At 37.8% G+C, this 22,802-nt stretch overlaps 1 protein-coding gene and 1 long non-coding RNA gene across 2 annotated transcripts in view; one reads left to right on the top strand and one right to left on the bottom strand.

Annotated features, from left to right (window-relative positions):
* The window catches only part of LOC123978249 (tripartite motif-containing protein 67), a 31,485-nt gene extending 12,111 nt beyond the window's left edge, over positions 1–19,374 (bottom strand). Inside the window, exons 1-5 of the mRNA XM_046061416.1 lie at positions 19,270–19,374; positions 13,760–13,855; positions 11,287–11,409; positions 4,409–4,519; positions 1,880–2,033 (exon numbers count right to left, since the gene is read on the bottom strand). Coding sequence (XP_045917372.1) covers positions 1,880–2,033; positions 4,409–4,519; positions 11,287–11,409; positions 13,760–13,855; positions 19,270–19,374 — 589 coding nt within the window. The remainder of the gene's footprint in view (positions 1–1,879; positions 2,034–4,408; positions 4,520–11,286; positions 11,410–13,759; positions 13,856–19,269) is intronic.
* On the top strand, positions 5,526–10,531 carry LOC123977484. Its single transcript, XR_006826693.1, has 2 exons — positions 5,526–5,638; positions 10,263–10,531. It is a non-coding gene; the product is annotated as an uncharacterized LOC123977484 (long non-coding RNA).
* Positions 19,375–22,802: the final 3,428 nt, after the last annotated feature.

Genomic DNA, 22,802 nt, shown 5'->3' on the forward strand with positions numbered 1-22,802 from the left:
CTTGCTCACTTCAGATGACCAATGATAATTGTCAATTGTCAATAATTTCAGGCTACTTGAGAAACGTGCATACATTGTGTCGACTAAGATTCAAAGACATGAAATCAAATGGTCTATCTTTAAACTGTATAACTTTGTTCCGGGTTATCAGTAGGATGTTATGGTGGAGAAATGGGTTTCATGTCATTCGCCTTAAAGAACAAAGGAGGGACAACAAAATCCTCTCTACTATTAATAAGCCTCTTTGGGTTTGCTTGACTGGAGCTTAAATTAGAGAATGTCTCCTTCAAGTACAACTCAACCAGGGCCATGACCTGCAGATCTGGGTCTCATTCTTTATTTACGAACTTGAATTTGTCTCTACGGTGCTCAGAGACAAATTCAATCTGAATCTGAGGGTGCTAGAGATAAAAATTCAACAGCTTTCATGAAGTGGCTCCCAAAGGGAACCATAGAGCATTATAAGCACATTATAAACCCATAAGAGTGCATAATCACTATAATCACATTATGATATCACAATTATTAACTACACAGCACTAAAATGAACGTAATGTTATTGTCATGTGATGATTATATTGCATATGCTTTATGTGGATTTGCAATATTTGTAATGAATTGCAATGCATTTGGAATCAACTCATTAAGCAAACAAAATATTGCATGTAATGTCTTAATGATTGATTACAAAGATTAATGGCCATTATTGTGTATTTTAGAAAGATTAAATTCACATCTGTAAAGTAAAACACTTGATCTTTACTGCCTCAGTGGAGCAGTATTAAAATAAAATATGCATAGAGCTTATTAAATGTTTTTTAAATTGTACATTTACAATACGTCTGGCAAATACAGACTGCAGCGGAATGAATATAAAGGACGCTGTGTTTACCCATGCATGCCATCTGGGTGCTGGGTAGCAACTGCCAATGAATAGTTAATCAGTTAGGTACTTTGTTGTAAATCTTGAAGAAACCTTACAAGGTAAGAGTGACAGAATGTAAATGTTGTTTATTGGTTATCAAATATATTATCATGGGCCTGTTTAATGTGCCTTCCTCTTAATTTACACATGAAGTTTACTCGTCACGAGGAGTTCTACTCTGCCTCTGCTTTTTAAAGTCTGAGAAAATAACCCTGATGATGTTGTCTCGGATTGGGCATTAACAGAAAATTTGTGTTACATGGAGTTTGAAAGAGGGTCTAATGCTGCATACATGCAATGTCAGCAGAACATGGAACAACAGGAAAACCTCCCGTTATTCTGACTTTGGGATGTTTAAACATTAATGCAGGATGGTTAGCCCCTCTGCTAGCTTTGTAATTACATAATCTAATTATCATATATTAGCTACTTATGCAGTGTTACGCATTTGAAGCAGTTTGTTAACTAGTGAAACCAAATAAAAACAAACTGCATATAACTCCTTTAAAATTAACTAAATCCATTGTATTAGTGTTAATTTTGGATTTTATTCATATTTAACTGCCAGCGGTGGTGACTTTGCAGCCATTTTGTTACATTCACATGCATGTATTATAGTAAATTTTTTAGAATGATGGGAAATTATTATGGGAAATGTAGGATCCTGTTTTTTGGCGATTGACATACAATGGACAATAAGTCAGGATATCTCGGCCTCAGCAACATCAATTTTGACAGTTCTTTTTCCATCTTTATGATACTAAATCGATGGAGTACTCCTTTAAAAAGAAAAAATGTAAACCACAGCACTAATAGAACTAACAGAAATTAGAATCAAAAGGCATATTGCACAGAAAGACATTGACTAATATAGAGTCTAAGATATCCTGTGATCATGACTCAAGTAGTAAAACGGGTCTTAAACGTGATTTAAAACTGCTTTTGAGTGTTCACCTTTTCCCTGGCAGAAGTCCAGCTGCAGGATGGTCTGGAGCAGCGAGTCAGTGTTGAGGGTGAGGTCAAACTCAGGGCCTACTTTTGGCTCCAGGGCCCCTTTTACCCACTGGTCTTGAGAGGATGTCACCCGCTTGATCAGAGCATCTGAGATCTACACACACATAGACAAGTTAAGGGGTGCAGACACGTCGAAAGGTTTGTACACAGCGAAGGATGATGAGCATAGGAAAAGACATGCAAAGTCAAACAAAGAGATGAAATGAGAGTGTGTGCATTCAATATCTACATTAATGCGTGCAAGGCAGTGTTACCCTCCCTGCATCCAGAACAGCTTCTCTGTTCTGGGATCTGTTCCATTAGCATGGCTTCATTTCACTGTGTCTGACAAGTGAAATGAAGCATGCATTAGTGCAGTGCAAATATTTAAGGTTAAGAATTAGACCTGCCGGTAAGAGCTTCACTGCCTCAGGGCAAACATATCTAAGTGAATACATTACATTAAACTACACACAAAATGTGCAAAAATGTGTCTGAGGAAATTCATCCTTGGACATTAAAACATAAATTGCCTAATTTAGCTTAATTTTTTCACTTCAGATTAGTTGCACTCTATTTATAAATGTTCCCTCAAATTACATTTAGATCCACCTTTGTTTTTTAAAGAGCCCCTAGTTAGGATTTAGGCATTGGCAACCATGAACGACCACATAATCAATACATTATAAAACATTCAGATGAAATGGAAGCAAGGGGATGTGTGTGTGTTTGTCCCTCAGGAGTGTCTCTGATCTCTGTTTCATCTTTCCCTTTCACATTACTCTGTTTCTCTCTTGCTATCTCTCTCCAGGAAGAAAAATGATTCATAACCAGACACAGAGACACTTGAATATAATCTCATATAATTCAATAGAAATGGAGCCGTAACTAAGGGGTTGGAGAAGCTTAAGACCATGTGTTCTTGACATGCTTGCTGTGAGGAGGAAATATTCTTTTTCTTTTAACCATCCATCCATCCATTGTCAACTGCTTATCCTGTGTACAGGGTTGCAGAGGCCTGGAGCCTATCCCAGCTGACATCGGGCAAAAGACAGGGTACACCCTGGACAGGGCCATTTTAACCCTTGTGTTTATTTGATACTGGCTGTTTGGGGTCCCCTCTTCACTTCCTTATAACCTCAAAACAATATGTGGGTAAGTACTGAAGAGGTTAACCTGATGCCACAAACTCGGCTTGCACATTTGAAGAAGGTGACAAAAATTGGAGATGACCACACACATAAACACAGTTATCACACAAAATACAGAAATATTTAATACTGTATAATATTATTAATATTGAGTTTTATGAGCTATGCATATGCAAATGCATTTACAAATATACTGTATAATCCTTTTGTTTGCCAAACAGTAATCCAAAGACAAAGAAATGTATGGTATGTTATCATACATGGTCATGTTACTTATGTTTGGGTAAAATAGACCCAACAGAGGTTTAAAACTCCAACATACTTATTTGGGATTTGGAGGGGGAACTGCAGCATTAAAGGTCTGGTTCACACTGATCACAAATACAAAACATATAAAAATCTACTTTATTTAACCATGTTTTACAGCTGTTGTTAATGAGACCGCAAATAGAAGTAATGTAATTTTTGTGTTTCTTAAGAATTTAAAGAGAAAAAGACCATTAGGGTTAAACAGACTCTTTCTTTGTGGCTCTTTCTTATAAGCAGGTGCACATGTCCCATTCGACCTTTCTCAGTTTGACCCAACATGCACGGATCAATAACTACTGATCAGCTATTGAGCATCTGAGCCTGCTGATAACTAAACATGTCAGGTCAATAACAAATAGGCCAGCTGCAGTTTAAGTCAAGCAAAGCCGATACACCCTGTGTTGGTCTGTGTGTTGTGTCCTCCTCTGACTGTGCAGTGTTTTAAGTCGTAATGTAAGGAGTTGTAAAAGAGAAGACTGGTGCTTGTTTATCTTTTTCATGATGATCAAAAAGTTCCCTCAAGAGACTAAAACCAGGAATACCGTTCATTTTGTCACAGTTTGATTTCGCTTATGCCTCTGTTTCACTGAAGTCGGCTGGGGCTACATAGTATTACTCACTAGTAGGATATATTATTTGTTGGTTTTAGTATTTTCAGTTACTAGCTGTTAGTAATAAATAGATAAACAATCCCAACCTCATTCTTTAATCCCCTTTAATGAAAATGTTTAAACTGAGGCATTACATGGTGAGAAAATCATACTAAAGTCTTGTATTACACAAACTATTTAACCCATTTGCCTATCTGATAAAAGCATTGACAAAAAGCTCAACTGTTTTTTCAGCTTGTAAAAAGCTGGCAGTTTGGAGTTAAATGTTTTTCACAGGATAGTAAAGTTTTGCTCAAATGACTGATAAGGCTGTATCCAGTTGCTATGTGAAGACCTAAATTAGGAGACATGCAGATGCCATGAAGGACGTTTCACACTCATATAATCTCAAACACACACACACACAGTGGGTCAGATACCTGGAGGAATCCACTGGGATCGTTCTCTTTGAGGACTTCCAGGCAGTACTCCATCATGCCGGTGGTCTGACGTAGCTTCATGGTGCAGTGGGTGATCTGGTCACGCACCACCTGACATAGACACCCAGAGAAATTAGCAAAGCCTCTTTAATGTTTCCAATGCTTTTATACCTCAAAAAGACAATTGTTAGACCATGAACACCTAATGTGACAGTTTTCTTCATGTTGAACTTAAATGCAGAGCAAGTAAAGGACTTGTAGAGTTTGTGGCTTGTTTGAGTATAAAATTTCACAATATTTCCTAACTTTAGAGAATTAATGAATTTCCTGCATATAACGGCCCAGTAGGACTGGACCCAAAGGCAAGTTTACATGTTTTATGAGGGAGCTAGATGTCTGCTCTGTGAGGGACATAAACAAAATTAACGCGCGTGCCAACAGTATCATAAATAACATCAACACATGAAAATATTTTTCACACAGCTTGTCTGAAAGCTTAATCCAATAGAAAAGGTTCTGTAGTGTCTTTGCAAACAAAGATGTTTGTATTAAATTAAAGTTTATCATAGCCTTGCTACCACCAGCTGCTGTTTGATTATCAACTGATTTAAGATCATACCGACCACCTCCTAAGTTGCCACATTTAAGCAGCATTCCCCAACCTCGCCAATAAAAACGCTAAAAAACAGCCAAACCAACACGACCAAATGAAGTGCAGCCAACAAAAGTTGCTGTTCAAAAGGCCGGTAGAGGTAAAATTTAAAAAACTTAGTGATAGTAATAGATGATTTGGCATGGTGTAGGTGAAAATGTGTTAATATGTGACACACATGCATTCAAGCAAAAGGAAAAGGAAAAGGAAAAGGAAAAGGAAAAGGAAAAGGAAAAGGAAAAGGAAAAGGAAAAGGAAAAGGAAAAGGAAAAGGAAAAGGAGCTTGCACTGGCAGCTATTCTTTACTGCACCACATTTCAAGCTTGCCGCTCTTCTTCAGGCAGCATTATGTTATATATATGCTAGGAGTGTAATTAGGGAATGGGGATCAGGTGTGCGGATTGGTGTGGATCAGGTGATTGGTAACTGACTGGAACAACAGGTGAGTTAGTGGCTGGCAAGAAAAAAGGTGCAAAAATTAAAAACTGGCTGACGGGGCATGACTTTATAATCCCATAGTATTCCCAGTACACTATCCCTAGTAACCCGGTTTCAACATGTGATCAGATCAAGGTGAGGTAAGTATTTTACAGAAACTCGTTATCAGCCTTCACCAGACAAAGGTGACTTGTCTAGCTCTTTGAATGTCTCTCTCCTTTTTGTCTCACACACACTCAAACGCACAGACATCACATGCTATCTGCTGGCTGACCTATGAGCAGGAGGGAAATGAGGTTTGGACGGGTGTCACAGCAAGTCGTTCGAAGCTAATTGAAACTAAGTGAACTGTCACCGCCTGATTAGCCGTTTGTTTACATTTCATAATACCTGCACTACATTTTAGCTGATCAGTAATGTTTAATTATCTGCTTAAAGTACAACTGATACATGTATATAATATGTACGACCTGTACTTATGTTTACGTGACAAATACAAAGGTGAAGCAAGAGATTGGACAGAAAAAGTCTTGTGATGTTGGTGAATCCAAGATAATTACACCGTAAACCAACGGCTGCCTAAATGAATTAGAGACTTAATTAGAGTGAGTTTTGGTAATTAGCCCCCTCGTTTATTTGATGCTTAATGAGATCAAAGTTAATTATTCACCTGTCAACTGCAGTATAAACTGAAATATGAAGAGCATGAAAAGTTAGCAGAAAGAGGATCAAAACAACCTACAATTTGAGTCTAAGAAGATTATGGAGTAGGTGTGGTGTGGGCAGGTATTACTAATTTTGTGGGACATGATTCTGTTAACATCAGTCACACTGTGGGGACTCGCCTTCCTTCTGGGGTCAAAATGCAAATCCCCACAACATAAATGATTACATTTTAGGTTAAGGTTAGGGGGTTAGGGAAACTCTCCAGGGAATTAATGTAAATGTAATGTCCCCAAAAGAGATGGAAACTTGACATCATCAACATCATCACTGATATGCTGAAGCCAACAGAACAAATATCAGATGAAAACTGGTAAAATACATACATACATATACCCTAAATACATTCTGATGGCTGACCTTTTTTAACAGTATAAGTTTGATTTATTTTTATCCTTTTTATTTCACAACTTCTTTTATTGTGTCTGTATTTTATGTATTTTTTACTGTGAAGCCTGATCTAGAAAGGTGCTATATGAATACATCTTACTTGCTTACTATATCTTCATAAATTCATTTATTTAATGTATTAGCAATGTATTTGTCTTTTATTTGATTTTTGTCTTGTTAATGGCTTACAAATCCAACAAAGGAAAAGGTTTGTTTTAGAGAGTGTGTCTTGGGTTTTGTACAAGTATTTATGATAAGGAGGGATAAAGAATGAATCACAGGTCAATGAAAGGTCAATAAAGGGAAACATTTTTAAAGGTTTAAATATTTTTATAGCTATATGTAACCATAACGCCATCGTGCAGCTGGAATTCACCTATGGCAAAATACACACACAGACATTCAACTTTTTTACAAAGAGAAAATTAGCTTTTAAATTCAGGTTGACAAAAGTCAGCTCTATCTTCTGTGTAAACAACATTAAACTATGAAGCGTGAAGCCTGAGTAAATCTCAGATTTATTTCAATTTCCTTCTGTCCCGCTGAGACCAGCCATCAGCTCCTGCAGGCCTGGTTCAGGGGCTTATTCAATATGTTCCACATGCAATGCATATTAAATGAATCTGAGGGTGAAAATACTGAAACATGTTAATGCAAGCCCAGATTTGAGATACATGCTGCAAGCTTTACTCACACTCTGAACCACATTTCAATTCAGGTTAGAGCAATATTTTGGATGAATTTGTCCATTTTTGGAGTGCAGTGGAGTCTTTATGTTGGCATGATGTAGTGTGTTTTATACAGTAGTAAGTGGGGTAGAAAAGAAATGACAAAATATTTATAAAACATGCAGGAGTTTGGTAGGATGTATACAGGAACATTAGATGCTTGTGACTGGGCTTTCTTTTTGTGTTATATTTATATGCAATATTTTTGTTTCAGATGTCTGTAAATAAAGTGTTAAAGGTAACAGCTCGTTTTCCACAAATTTAAAGATGCCAATCAGCAGTACAAATTGTGCAGGTTTGATGTAAAAATAAAAATGACACTGTTGGCTTCTGACTTTAATATCCAAGATCTGATGAACCATAATCTTATTCACAGAAGGACACACAGTCATTCAGTCATCTGTGTATTCACTTCTCTCTATCAACTGCTGGATTAAAGCTAAAGTATCTGTGTTTCTGTGTGTGCCCTCTTGAACATGAATCTTTGTGAGCACAAAGTTGCAGACCTTGTTGGTATATTTTTGATAAGTGAGGAAATTTGGTGGAAATTAGGAGTTTTTAATTGTTCTTCACATTGGGTTGAAACTTTGCTCTATAGTTAGGGTTTGAGTTAGATTCAGGCAGGTAAGGATTGGTGTTGAGCATGTGATGGTTGTAGCTACTGTTTCTCCCTACTGGCTAGTAAGACTGCTCCACCAACTTAACATTGCACTCCTATAACATTGTCAGATTAACGATGGACAGTTTCTTGAAGCAGAACCAGAGATACTGTATTATTTATTCCATGATTCTTCCTTGTCAAAACCTGCCACCTACATTTCCCTCCACTCAACTCGACCATCACAGTTCGGTAGGAGATTCGGGTGTGTTGTGCTAGTAGCAGCTAATGTAGCCTCAAGCTGCTAGCCTCAAACAGAGCTCACTTCTTTCTCGTTTATTATTTTTATTTTTAAACTTGTAGTCTTCAGCACTAGCCGACATCATTTAAGGCAATAGTCAGATTTCACACAGCTCCCTCTGGAGAAACAATTGTCTTCTATACAACTTTTTCACATATGCAGTAATACTCCTCAAGACCACTAAACAGACTCTATAAAATTGGTGTCGATACCCTTTAAGACATTTGGAGTCCTCCCAAAGGGGTCAGGCATCTAGGTTAGGTGGTTGAGGTGAGGCCAAACTATAAGTGAATATGGCTACAAACAGAGATATACTGTATAATGTTTCTTTAGTCAGCTATCAGTATGTGATATTTCAATAACAATAATAATAACAAAAGTTATCTCATAGAACCTTTCATAGAGCAGGTCTAGACCATACTCTTCGTAATTCCTTGAGTCTTACACTAAGTCTAACTTAAGCAACAATAATGGAAACAATTATATTAAAAAAGCACTGTGACACTGCCATCAAAAATATTTACTGTAAATACTGTACTTACATAATTTACACAATTATACAAAATTACACAATTTATTACCAAATTTGCTATATAACTGTAATTTTAGTACTGATCCATATATAAACAGCCACACACACACCACTTGCACAGTTAAATACAACAAGTAGGCCTATATCTGGCTGTTCTTTGAAAGAGGAAGCCAAAATATGTTGCTTTTAAGGGATTACGCTCTGGCTTTGGTGATATTTTTTTTTATAGACATCTGCCTTTCTTTTTTTTTGGCTTCGTGTCTGGCCACAGCTGTATCTATAAAACAGATTAAAAGTCTTTTAAGTGCTTTTGACAAAAAGGAAATAGCAGAAGAAGGTTACAGTCAGGACATATGAACATCCACTGAGATCATCTTTAAAACCCTGATCCTTCCTCTGGCACTCTTAAATAAAAAAAGTTATGCTTTTCATTCCCATAACTCAAAGAAGTTTTTTCTGTGTTGTGGGTTTAGTGTGAAAACTGCAACTATGTGAAGAGTCCTGGTAAAATTAAATTTGCACAATATGACATCTACTTTTCAGCCAAAAAATAGAGAAGGCTAAAAACAAGAAGAATTGTGTCTCGTGCATGAGCTTCAATAACCAGGTCTTGAGAGGGGCGTGCATGCCTGTATATCATTGCATCTTGATTACTGTAATTCATTGCATTCAGGGTTAGGCCAAAAAACAATCCTGAGCTTTCAGTTAGTACGAAACACGTCTGCTTGGCTGTGGTGAACTGTTTAGGTCAGTTTTAGAATTTATTTTAAGATTTTACATTTAAAGCACTGGCTGCTTAGTTATATTGCTGAATTGCTGCTCTCCTACGAGCCAGAGCACAGCCTCAGTCAGGGCTCTTCTGGCTGCTCCCCTCCCCTCAACTATGGAACTCCCTACCTGAAGATCTGAAATTTTCAGAATCGGCAATCTTTTAAATCACTTCTTAACAATTACAATTTTTAGCATTAGCATTTTTTAATAGTAACAAAGTTTTATTTTTCTTACTGTTTCTTATCTTGTTTGTGGGTAAATACTTGCCAGATTTCATTTAATTGTGTTTCTGATTTAATGTAAAGCACTTTGTAACATAAATACACACATAAATAAAGTGTGGTGTTGTTATTGTTGTTATTATTTTCACTACATCAATACTTTACCTTCTTGTTTTGTATATCCTGGTGTGTTTTTTTTATTTTTTTATTAATAACTTTGTCTCTCAATTCTTTAAATTCTTTTTTTTTTTAATTCATATTGAACGTCAGATGCCTGATACAAAAGATTTACGCATCAGCTGCTTTATGTACCACACAAATTTTTGTTTTGAGCCGTAAGCATTTAAGCTATTGCTTGTCTGTTTTATTTTGTCCCTACATGAATAAGAGCCTGTGATTTTATCAGTTAGAGATAAACAGTGTCCTGATTATTTATTCATGTAAAAATGTGTGTTTTAGTTTATCACCATCTAAAAGCAGCTATTCTTCTCTTGTTCCAGCTACGTCGCAGCCTCCAGCTCTTTGGCCTCTGGCTGAATCTCAATCCCCGGCCTGCAGATAATGACAACAGCTGTCCTTGGGGCTTCCATCCAAACACCCCTCCCCCCTCCCCCGCCACCAGCCAGACGGTCAATCGGTCGGTGGGCACGTTGAGGCTGGGCAGGCCTCCATGTGATTCACTAGGACTTAGGAAAACCCCATCGGTGGAATTACCAAGGAAAGTTAAAAAAGAAGCTTGACTGCTAAAATAGAAATCTCTGGTTTAAGAGCCGAGACTTTTTCATTTATTAAAAGTGCTGAAAACATCTAATCTGGTTTTTACTTTAAGCACTGAACTCACTCATAACTGGTTATTTCACATGAGAGATTTTATGTTCCCTGTGTCTCTGTCTCACTAATTTAATTTAGAGTAATTTGAAAGTTGATTTGTTAGAGTTATTAATATACTGTATAACTAAGGATAATTCTTTCTAACTTGATTATTGCTTATTTTAACTGTTTACATTTAATGTTGAAGGGAAAAGCAAGTTTCCAGAAGCTTTACAAAACCACTACATAGATTTCTTTTTTGAGAACCATACCACATTTCTATGATAGATTAACAGCCTTTTATTGACCTGATTATTCTTTGAAAAGTTTCATGGTTAATTATTTTTTTATCTACTAATGATTATGTTGACATACTGATATATACATGAATGATTTGTGGTTGGTGAGAGCAGATAGACTGGTAAATAAAGCAGACAGACGGACCAAAAGACATGCAGCCGGATTTCAATACCATTTCTTACAATCTAAATAACCGCAAATCTGCTGCTCGCTTTAGGCAGGAAAGGAACTGATAAAGAGACAGTTGTTTATTAATGCCTTTGTACATATTAAAAAGTTCCCCTTAAAGTATTTCAAAGCAATCACCTAAAAATGTCACATGCTAGTGGTGTTTATTAGAAAGCCAGCAAGTTAATAACTGATTAGGTTGAGCAGACATGCAGCTAAACACTGACAAGAGATCAGTTAATCCACCTTCAGCTTGTACTCCTTCTCCTTGGTGACTTTGGTGAGCAGTTTGGCTTTCTGTCTGGTGAGCGCCTCGATCAAAGAGTCACACTGCGCCACAAGGCAAGCTTCAAACTCCACACCGTTCTCCTGAAGCAACACACAGACACATGATCAGAAGGGCAAAATAATCATTGTAAACTTGAAAAGAAAAGTAAACATATGTAACAACCATATTTTATGGGACATATAAATCTGCTTTAAGCCATTCCAAAGTAATTCTCATTATGGGCAAAATCAACACTGTCACTAAAATAGATCTGTTGGTGTGTTTTGCCTTGTGTTTGCTTGTTAATTTACCACCCAGATCTTGTACTATTTTTGTTTCCACCACACAAACAATAATATAAGCGTTAATTATTTCAACAGACTACAGACAAAAATGAATCATATAGCATTTTCATCTGTTTGTACAACGGCCATGCTCCCTCAAGAGACACATACATATTATACATTCTAAAAATACAGTATACATAAAGCACATGGCCAGATGTATGTGGACACCCAAATTACCCACATGTGATTGTTGAAATGGTAATTTCTACACCATGCACATTACAGTAATATGGCTCTTCACCAGCCTCCACTCCTCTGGGATGGTTTTCCACAAGCTTTTACAATCTGGCTGCAGGGACTTTTCAGTGGTTTGTTGTTGATTGGAGAATCTGGGCTTTTATGCTATGGACTTGCACTAATCACTTATCAATTTTAAGAACAATCCCAATTCACAAAGAATTCTATGAGGATGTTTCATTAATCATGAATTCTCTTTTGTCTCTGACATTTTGACTCGGTGTGTTTCAGCACACAGAAGCCTGGGGTGGATGGATGGGTCAAAAGAACTTTTGACGTTAAAACAGGAGTTCGCTCTTGTGTTTCCCGTTTAAAGCGGACGGTCAACTTTGTTCCCTGACCTTAACCAAATGTAAATTGCAGTCATCATGGTGACAAAGGTCTCCTATCCTTAATAAAGTAGTCATTTTAACCCAAACCACCAAGTTTACATAAACCTGACCAAGTCATTTTTGTGCCTGAACCTAATCAAACCTTAACCACAAAAGGATCAGATCAGAAAACACATTTATTTATTATCTATTCAACAGTACTTAGAAACAGTTTTGGAAGGCACAGACCAATAATGTCGTTCTGCCGACAGTAGGCGTAAGTTGTCATTTAATTTGGAGGACTTGTTGGTACTGTAGGTCTGCGCGCATTAGTTACAGTGGTTGGGATTTAATGAGAGACGGATCCATAGGAGCATTTTATCTGAGCATAAAACATGATGTGGAGAAGAGGTTTTAGATTTGCAATCAAGTGTCCTCCGCTGAGTTGCACAGTTCAGATCTATAAGAGGGTGAGTGAGATCTTTTTCTCCCTTCCACAGTTCTTTTTTTTTCTTTATCCATCCGTCTCTCTCGCGGCTCACAGAGCAAAGTGGTGAAAAATTGTTTTATTTATTTAAATGCAATCTTCATCATTTTGCAGTAAGACTCTTAATGTTGGCTCGTAGTGCTGTGACTGACAAGATATGACAGTGCAGGCAGTTTGTGTGTGTGCATAACTGGCAGATGCTTTGGGAGAGATCAGCTGCACAGCAATGCTGTCCACAGGCAAAACTCACACACGCCACACAAATATATACGCACATGCCACAAATTCGGCTGATTTGATTTGTTTTAGTTTAGTGATTCAGTGGATTTACCTCCCTACTGCACAGTGTGAGGAGTTCAAATGTGTTTCTGTGACTTTATTTGGAGCTTATTGCCCATTACCGGCAGGTTCCCCAAAGCAAAACATCAGTGGTGGTGTAATGTGTAAAGACCTCTACATGTGGAGGTAACTGATCAGACATGGACATCGGTTCAGGTACAATCTTGCACCACCAGACCTTCGTCCTGTCAAGCTTATGGAGATCCAGACAAAATATTGAGACCATAGAAATCCTGAGGCATTGATGTGATTGGCTGCGAGTTTTCAAACCACTTTCAGAAATGGCACCTCTGGTCTGAGGAAAATCAAGAGGTGCGTCCCAATTCCACCAGCTAAACATCAGTAAACTGTGTGCTGTGACCAGGACCTCTTATGTTCTGCATTTTGGGGCAATAGTTATTGTTTTTTTAGCATTATTACACCACATACACCATGAGCCTGACAAAACAGAGGTCTGCCAAAGAAAGATTATTGGTAGTGTAATGAAAGAGCACTCCCTCCATCACTTTGTAGCTGTATTTCGTTCTGGTCTAATGAGACTAATGTTATTCTGCCTCTTCTATTGTGAATTTCTCCCAGTACACACAGGGTTTATCAATGATGATGTGTGTATATTGACGTCACACAACATGTTCTAATGGACAGTTGTACAGAAATCTGCAGAGAAATGTATGAACAGTATTTTTTTACACAGAATTTAGTGCACATGTGTTATACAGTGGTGTTATACCTGTATCTGCTGAAGCATGTTCTTGAGTTGAACCAGGAACTCTTTGGCATCTTTAGCTTTGTCTGAGACACCATTCAAGGCCTGGGAGATCTGGCACTGCAGAGACACAGAAAGAAAAAAGAAACTTAACAGTTAAAATGGCACTTTTACGGCCACTTAAGTCATCATAAACACTTATTATATTTATTTTTTAATAACAACAAAAAATAAAAATATTATTTTTTAGTGACATGAAATCTGCTACAATCAGCCAGATGATTGTCCCAGATTCAACACTAAAAGCTCAAGACATTTTTCAACACCTCATTTAGAAAAGTAAAACATCTTCTTCTTTCCTAAAATCCATGGGAATCTTTGCCCCAGACATGATACTAGTGCCTCCATTTTTCTTGACCTGAGGATAGAAAGTGTATGTAGAGAAGAACAAAAAGGAAACCACGATATGAAATCAAATGATTCTATCGTGCCTAGTTGTTGTTGCTGACATCACCTCTAAACAATACAATCTATTTATCAGTGGACATTAAACAGCTATTTCTGTTAACACGGAATGGATAAGACTGAACCGACTCCCCTCCTTCAAGGGCAAACTGTGCAACCAGCACAACCAGTGACTGACTGAGACTTTGAAGACATCAGTTATGTAATCATTTAACCCAACAGACAATTCTCCCTGGATGCTCAGATTACGACTGATCCTAGCCCCGAACAAGCCAGAGAATCTGCATTGTTTTACTACTAGGGATTAACTTTATAATCTAGATTAGATTAACATCTAGATTAGAGTCTAAAAAATCCATGCTCAGTTTTTCACTGTCACTTGTTACTCTGTCTTTATAGCGGCAGTAACACTTTGAAACTAAAACAAATAAGGCAGAATTAAACAAACAAAAGAAAAACATTTGTTTCTGTTATCAGCAAGTGCTCCGATCTTAGTATTGAGACTAATGCGTTTGGCACCATTGATGACACCACCTTGTATTGTCTCTATTTATTCCTAAATTAATCTATTGCCTCCTAAATGTAGCACATCCCCCAATGTTTTACCAAATTTCCATAGAATAGTCATAGGGGACGTTTATTTGTAATGCAAAATATTCTCTATATCACAATCAACAGCTGTTCATATCTTCTGTCTGCTACTGATTTGAAGTTAGTTTGATGACCAACGTTTAATTTAGTTGACTGTATAATTTTGTTGGTTACCACTTAATTTACAGATATAAAATGAATGCAGTGTGCAAGACATGGGGTGGGTGTTTCTCTGCGGGTTTTGGATCCCTTTATTAACTAGGACCCCTCGAAAAGTGAAGAATAAAAATTTGAAAATATTTTCTATTTCTCTATACTGTTTCTGTAAGATAATTGGCAGCACAGAAAATGTATATATCTTGTCTTCTCTTATATATACCTATGAGCATATCTTGATCGTTCTGCTGCTGTAGCTTGTAAAATACTGGTGTTATCAATTATACTGCAGCTGTGCAAACTATAAACAAGTTAATTAATATGTTTAACCTCTGCAGTCCTGGTCCTTCGCATATTTTAAATGTCGAATTCAAGTACAGCAAACATGAAATGCTTCAAATGCATATGTGAATGTTAGCCATGGCATGTATTATGTCAATAAAGAGTCCCCACAAAGATAGTGACACAAGGGTGTGTGTGTGTGTGTGTGTGTGTGTGTGTGTGTGTGTGTGTGTGTGTTCAGAGAAAGAGGAGCAGGTGGGAAATGTGGGTGTGGCGACCATGGAGCAGATTCATCACAGCTTGGCATGCGTGTCACAGTGTTCGTTTCCTTTGTCCTGTCTTTTCTTATTTATCAGTGACTAATGCTCACACACACGCGCGCGCGCACGTGCACAGGAACACATAAAGAGCCAAAAGGCAATATAAAGTAGGTAGACCTCCATTTGTGTTACTAGAAATAAAACATACATTGATAACAGCTGTATTTGTGAATTGATTATTTTCTTTACGGATGCCTAACCTTAACTTAATGTACTTTTATTATCACTTTACATTAAGTGATGTAAAGTGATATAAAAGGATCAACACAAGCACAACAAGTCCTCTGTCTTAAAGCTGTAAGAAAGTACTAGAAAACAAAAGGTAAAAATCACTTAGTATTTATTTATTAATCAGTTATTAATGCATGTTCATTTTTTAGTAGGAATTGATATAATGTACCAATCTCTTTTATATGCTTTGTATAAGGCCTTTAAGCTTCCTTCCTTCTTTGCACATGTCCATTGATCTCTATTATGGTATGTTTTGAACACCATATGTTTTACTTGTAAGAAATAAAGACTGAATACCAAATTATCTCTCTGTCAGTCAAGCAAATATTTGATTTTATGTCAGATTATGAATATTTAGAAAACTGCAATTAGTGTTCTTTCTTTCCTGTCACTATTCCCTTGGTTATATTTGAGTAAGTAAATCTCCCACACAGTCAATGCACTGTAATCCACTCTCTCCACCTCTACCACAATAACCCTTCCACCCCCACCACACACGCACACAAGTCAGACGGCTTGCTGTGATGGCCATCCCTCTTCAGGAGGAGGGACGTGTGGAGGTCATGGTTCACAAATCAACCCAATCCTTCTGTGGAGCTTCTCACTGCTCCTCACCAAGAGGCCATCTGGCCCAGCAAGCTGTCTGGCCTGTGTGTGTGTGTGTGCGCGTGCGTTTGCATGCCAAGATGCTAACAAGGGGATGACGGATGTGCCATACGAGGGCTGCCCTGGCACATCCCCTCCTCTGTTATTTGTACTGTCTGGTGCTTCATTCATTTAACTGCAACACTGCTCACCAGGTTAAAGTTCTGAGCTACATACATCCACCTGCCTGTCTGCTCCTTTGTGTACTATAGTAGACCTCTTTTATTCATTAATTGATTTTCTTGACCCACTAGTTGTTTATCAGAGTGGTGGAGGGCTGAAGTCTATCCCAGCATGCATGCAGGCTCTAAGGGGAAGTCTAATTGACATTAAAGCAACTTTTCAAAGAGAGACCTGCCCAAAAAGGCAGCATTAAACACTGTTACAACAAACAATACAAACAGAAACAGAATAAGACATCTGTCATACACCACAACATAGCGTACATAAACCTCAGTTAAGCTGCATTATTTACATTTTCTACAGTACTTTCAAATTATGTTTATATACTACTAATTAAGGTTAGGCAAACATCATGGTTTTGATTTAATAGAGAAAATGTCTGCAGTGACTTGAAGCACAAGACATGATGAGTTTACATTACTTGGATGCAAACAGCCACTGATTTCAAAGTCCTGCTCTTTGTTGCCCACCATCAACCCAAACAACCTCCTACGTACTTCTACTACTCCTTAGTACTCCATGCAAAAAAAAAAAACATTGACCTACTGTTAAGTACTCTACACTTGAATATACCCGCTTAGCATTCCTTTGATGTAAATGCTCCGTACTTGTATAGCACCTTTCTAGTCTTTTCGACCACTCAAAGCGCTTTTACAGTACATCTGCATTCACCAGTCATACACATTCATACACTGAGCCTAAGTCAACGGAAACTAACATTCACACACATTCATACACTGGCGGAACAGCCGCCAGGGGCAAATCGGGGTTCAGCATCTTGCCCAAGGACACTTCGACACGCAACCAGGGGGAGCCAGGGATTGAACCGCCAACCTTCCGATTAACGGCCAACCCGCTCTACCTCCTGAGCCACAGCCGCCCCACTTTGTATTATTTAAAACATGTCTTCACCAAGGCACCCTACTCTCTACTCATGTGCTCTAATTAATTAGCTGTAATTGAGCAGCTGTTAAAATAGATTATTGCACTGATCACAATGCTGTAGACAGATTGAAGCTTTTTATTTGTTTATTTGTTAACTCTAAAGAGGACAAGTCTCTATCATCTGACAGCTGTTCAGTTTTCCTTAACCCAAAAACAATGCTATGAAATTACCTCTTTTATTAACTAATGGCTTGTTGTTATTGCCTTAGTTTTTTTCAATGTTAACTCAGACTAACGGGTCATGTAGCAAAATTCAACATAACTTGTTTTGGATTGCATGCTATTTACTTTTATTAAAATAAAAATAGCCTTAACTGATATAAAATGCTCCCAAAACAAGAAAAAAATGCAAATACCTTTTGTAAAAATCAATATTGAGATGTGTTAAAATACCATTTCATAAGGCACCTCTTCATACCAAGCCTGACTACACTGTCACCACAATATCCAGGTCTAAATTTGGCCATACCCCAGAAAAACTATGTATAACAGTGTCGAAATGTGACAAGTCTGCCCTGCAGGAAGAGGACCAGTGAACCACTGAAGAGATTTGGAACCAAAGAGAAACACAGAAACATGAGAAAATCATGTAGAGGATAAGGAAAGTGAAAGTGAAAAAGAAATATAGATGATAAGCAATAGAAATATTCATTTGGCCGAGGATCAACGCACCTGCAGAGCAGAACTGTACATTTAATAATCCAATTTTTTCCCTCCTTTGTTTCCTTTGTTCTCTTCCCCTTAACCTTTTTCATCCTTTATTGCTCCTCCAAATAGGAGTGTCATTTTTCTTTCTCCTGCTGTCAGCAACCTTCAGCACTCCTCTCAGAGACAAGTGTTATTATCTCATTATCTTATTATAGGAGCAATGAAGGGCCATTTATTCAGTCTGTGACATTCAGAGAGACCAGTGGTATTCATGGGGGCTCAGTGTTGGTTTACTAATATGTTTCAGCTCAAGAAATAGCAGGATGCAGGGAAGGAAACAGTGAAACTGATTTTAAAGGAGAATTGCTTATGGTGCTGAAACGGCAGCTAACTGGAGAGCAAGACGAGCCTTTGAACTTCCATAGAGTGTGACTTTCCAACCCTGCATCTGTCAGTGTAGATATGTTCCCTTACAACAGACTCAGTGTAACAATGTGGAATTATTGCTCTTATTATTGCTATTATTATTAAACGGCGATTGCCGACATGAAACAACTGCTGAAAGAAGCTTTAATGTTAAGTATTAAGGGTGAGAGTGATGATAAATCTTCAATCCAACGTAAATGCCCACACTCAGCACCGAAAAAGGATGCAATGTCACAAGTGTGAAGAGGATACTAAATCAAATATTCAGCACAGCGATTACACACTGTAAACTGTCTATGAGAGCGATGTCTGGCAATGTAGACTACAACACACCACTATAATACTACTACTGTAAACATGTTTACCAAATACTTTGTGGAGGAAATCTAGTTTATGCCTGGTTTCTGATGGCTGGCATGTTTTTTCCAGTCCATGAAGTGTAACATTCTTCTACCACACAATTTGAAGTAGGGAGGTCGGGGTGAATGAAGGGCAGAATCTAGTAGTTTAGGCAATCAAAACTTTTCAGTTAACACTGCATGTGCTAAAAGATCAGTTTTTAGTTTTTAATTATTGTTAGGAAACTTTGTTAGTTAGGGAAACAGATGTGGTGAGTGATCTTAGAGAGAAGATGGGGGTTACTCTGAACCACGGGAGAACAATAGACAGCTCTTTGCCGGTTTGGTTGTCAGCCGGGGAATGGTTGATGGTGGTGTTGACCTTGTCAAAATGATACCCATGGGACATGAAGTAGGGGCTGAACCCCCTCGTTCACCTCCCCACCTCCCCTTTTATTTCTTCTTATTTGCATTCCTAAGCCTTTACATCCTCCACTATCTCTGTTTTCCTTTACCTTCTACCTTATACACGTCTTCCTCTGTTTCTCTCTTTATCAATAGGGATTTTGAATTGGTTTGGATATTTTTCAGCACATTTAAACCTGCCCATTTTATTAACGAATCTCCCAAAGAATTCATTGAAGGTAAATATGGTTCTACAATAGTGCACAAGTTAGGTAGAAGCTGGAATTAATCAAATCTCCTTCTCCTTATGAAGCTCTGCACCATGGCACATTGACAATTATGTGATGAAGAAATCAGACTAGAATGAATCCACTTCTCCCAAAAGAAAACTGTCTTCCTTGTGGAGAATCACCAGAACATAAAGCACATTAAATTAAATAGTACATCTGATTAAGATGTTGCTCTGGTCCTTCAAGATCTATTGCCCAATGTCAGAAAAAAATTGAAATAGAGAGTGAATCAGTGGCAGATTGCAGGGTGAGTTTGGCTACAACCAAGAGCCAGTTCCTGATATGTAACAGAAGATGCAGCGGAGGCACAATGTGGAGGCACAATCTCCACTCTGTGCGTCATGGTGCACACTCACATTTCTGTGTCGGACGTCAGTCATTTACACTATAACTACATGCAATTTCATGGTTTTAATTTTCAAAAAATATGAGTTACATGATGATCTGTAGAAAGCATTGATATACCTTTGAAAAGAGTCTGCTCGTGTCATTATGTACTGGCAAGAACACAAAAATAGCACAGAACACATACCATGAAACATCGTCATGGGATAGTACAGCTCCCCGTTTAAACAAAGGAAGATAGTAACAATATTCATAAATAGCTGTGTTGAATCTGAAATTAGATTTTGTCATTAGAATCATTCTCATTTACAATCTTACCCTGAACAATCAATGTCATATCAGACTTCCTGCACAAGAACTAATTCTTGATAAAAGCCAATAACAACCTCTTAGATTGCTCTATTTTAACCCAACAATCACATGTATGCTTCTGTTACCAAAGCTGTAATTACTATATATATATATATATATATATACTGTATATATGTATAAATTATAATGTGTGTATATACAATTGTAACATTATATACACGATTATTATTACTTTCCCTCCCAGACTAGTCAGCCAGCTGTGTTGCAGTATTAGTGTTTCACATCTGGTGGAGGTCAAAACCAATCTCCTTTCCCCTACCTCCTCTTCATCCTCTCATCCACTATCACCCAGCCTCCCAATCCTCTGCTGCTAGGCTACACAGTCATTTTAAGGCTAATATACCCGAGTAGTATCAGTTCAAGTACTAATATAAGTACACATTTAACCTTAGCCCGACCAAAACAAAATTAGACTCTATTGGCTAAGCTAAAGTAAACAACATAGTCTAGTCAGAGTGGCTACATTCTTTGTTTTGTTAATAGAACAAAAGCGATGTTCAAATGGTCATGTGACATAAGCTAATGTGTGGGAGTAACAGAAGATATATTCATATATATTCAATTAAATTTTTTTATATAGCACCAAAACGTTATCTCATAGTATCTTTCATATAGAGCAGGTCTGCATCAGAACTCTTTCTTATTTATGTACATTTCAATGTGTGAGTTAGATCCAAAAAGAGATATTAGATTAAAATTCTATGTTTTCCTAGTATCATTCCATCTGACTAAATATGTTATAATTCACAGAAGAAGAATGCAAGCTAAAAGCAGCATGCACCAAACCCACAAGACTAAGCGCCTCAGCCAGCTTTGTTAGGATGTCAGGCTTTAAGCTAAATGCTAACATCATCGGTCTGCTTGCTCTCAATGATTATGTATAAGCCCTGCATATATATTGTTTACCATGTTTACCATCTTAGTTTAGCATGCTAACATTTACTAATTTGTAAAAACTTTGTGGGTAACTAATATTGTCTGAATCAAAATTTAATGACAATCCATCCAATTGTTGTTGAGATATGTCACTCTGCAGCCATGGGGGGGGGGGGCGACAGACTGACAGAGTCACTGCGTCGCTAGCGTGACTAAGACACCTTGACTTTTTTTGCAAATGTTACAAACCCTAACTCAGAAAAACAAGGAGCAGAAGTTATTCTCCATATAACGCAGAAAGCCGCGATATTATCAAAGCTGCTCCATGAGGCTTTTTAACTATCAATATGTATCATCATCAATATTTATAGCATGCCTGTGCAGCTGTGCAAAAAGGAAGTGTAAATTTACTTCTGCTGGTGCAGATATTGTTTTCCAAAGCTTGCTTCATCTGAGTCAGCACCTTTTACATATTCATAACCATTTTAACTGAGTGGGCCTGTCTTTAATGAGCCATAAAATATATTACTAATACATAAGGAATGTAAAGTTCAAGTTCAACTTTATGTTCCTTCATTTATCTATAAATCAACAGCATGTCCTTGCTGAGGCAGAAAAGGCTACTTCAAATGCTTCCACTTCTGCTTACTATGATGAGACTTTTCACAGTTTACCACCCAACCAGAGCACAACACTGTCACGTCCTCTCCGGAGAAATGGATTCCTCCCCAGTCGTCTTAGATAAACCGTAACAGGGATCAGTGGCTACAGCCAGATCTGCTGGAATGAACTCCACGAGGAAGCTTCATTTTATCACCCTGACTTTTCCTCGTCGGGGTTAGCTTCTGAGGAGAGAGCCCAGAGGCAAAGAAAGTGCTGCACAGTAAAGAAGAACAGCCCCTTTAATAAATAATTGATCAGGACATTTTCAGCCCCTCTATTCAATAATTGATCGGGGCATCGTCCATATTAAAAAATGCAGAGGGCAAATTAGGTTTGTTGGAGATGTTAAATCTATTACGGACTATCGTGAGACACAGTACATTTTTCAGAATGCTAACAGAAAATCTTCACCGTTACACTAAAGCAAATGTTACAAAAGCTGTCGAATACCAGGCATACACATACAAGACTAATCTATAAGCATATAAACTGCTGTTTAATTTATTGGCTTCCTAATGAATGAGCAGCCGCTTGTAACCGTGGTAACGATGCTCACTGTTGCGCTATAAAATGTCCACACTCTCCTCCGAGGTCTGGCATCAGCGATCATTTTGGTGCCAAAAATAGATCACAAATACTCTCTCTCTGTCTCACACCCACACACACACACGCACACAAACACACACACACACACACTGTGCTATACTGGTTTAACTACAGGTACACACATAGCATTTCTGCAGAGCAAGTCTGCTGTGTTACAGCCAGAAGAGAGGAAGTGCAGTAAAGTGTGCATTAACCTACATTCAATGCACAAGTCCAGCAGCACAGCCTTGAGTTACTCTGTGCCACTCAGTGTGTGTGTGTGTGTGTGTGTGTGTGTGTG

Source organism: Micropterus dolomieu, linkage group LG10 (genome assembly GCF_021292245.1).
Source record: "Micropterus dolomieu isolate WLL.071019.BEF.003 ecotype Adirondacks linkage group LG10, ASM2129224v1, whole genome shotgun sequence".
NCBI lineage: Eukaryota > Metazoa > Chordata > Actinopteri > Centrarchiformes > Centrarchidae > Micropterus > Micropterus dolomieu.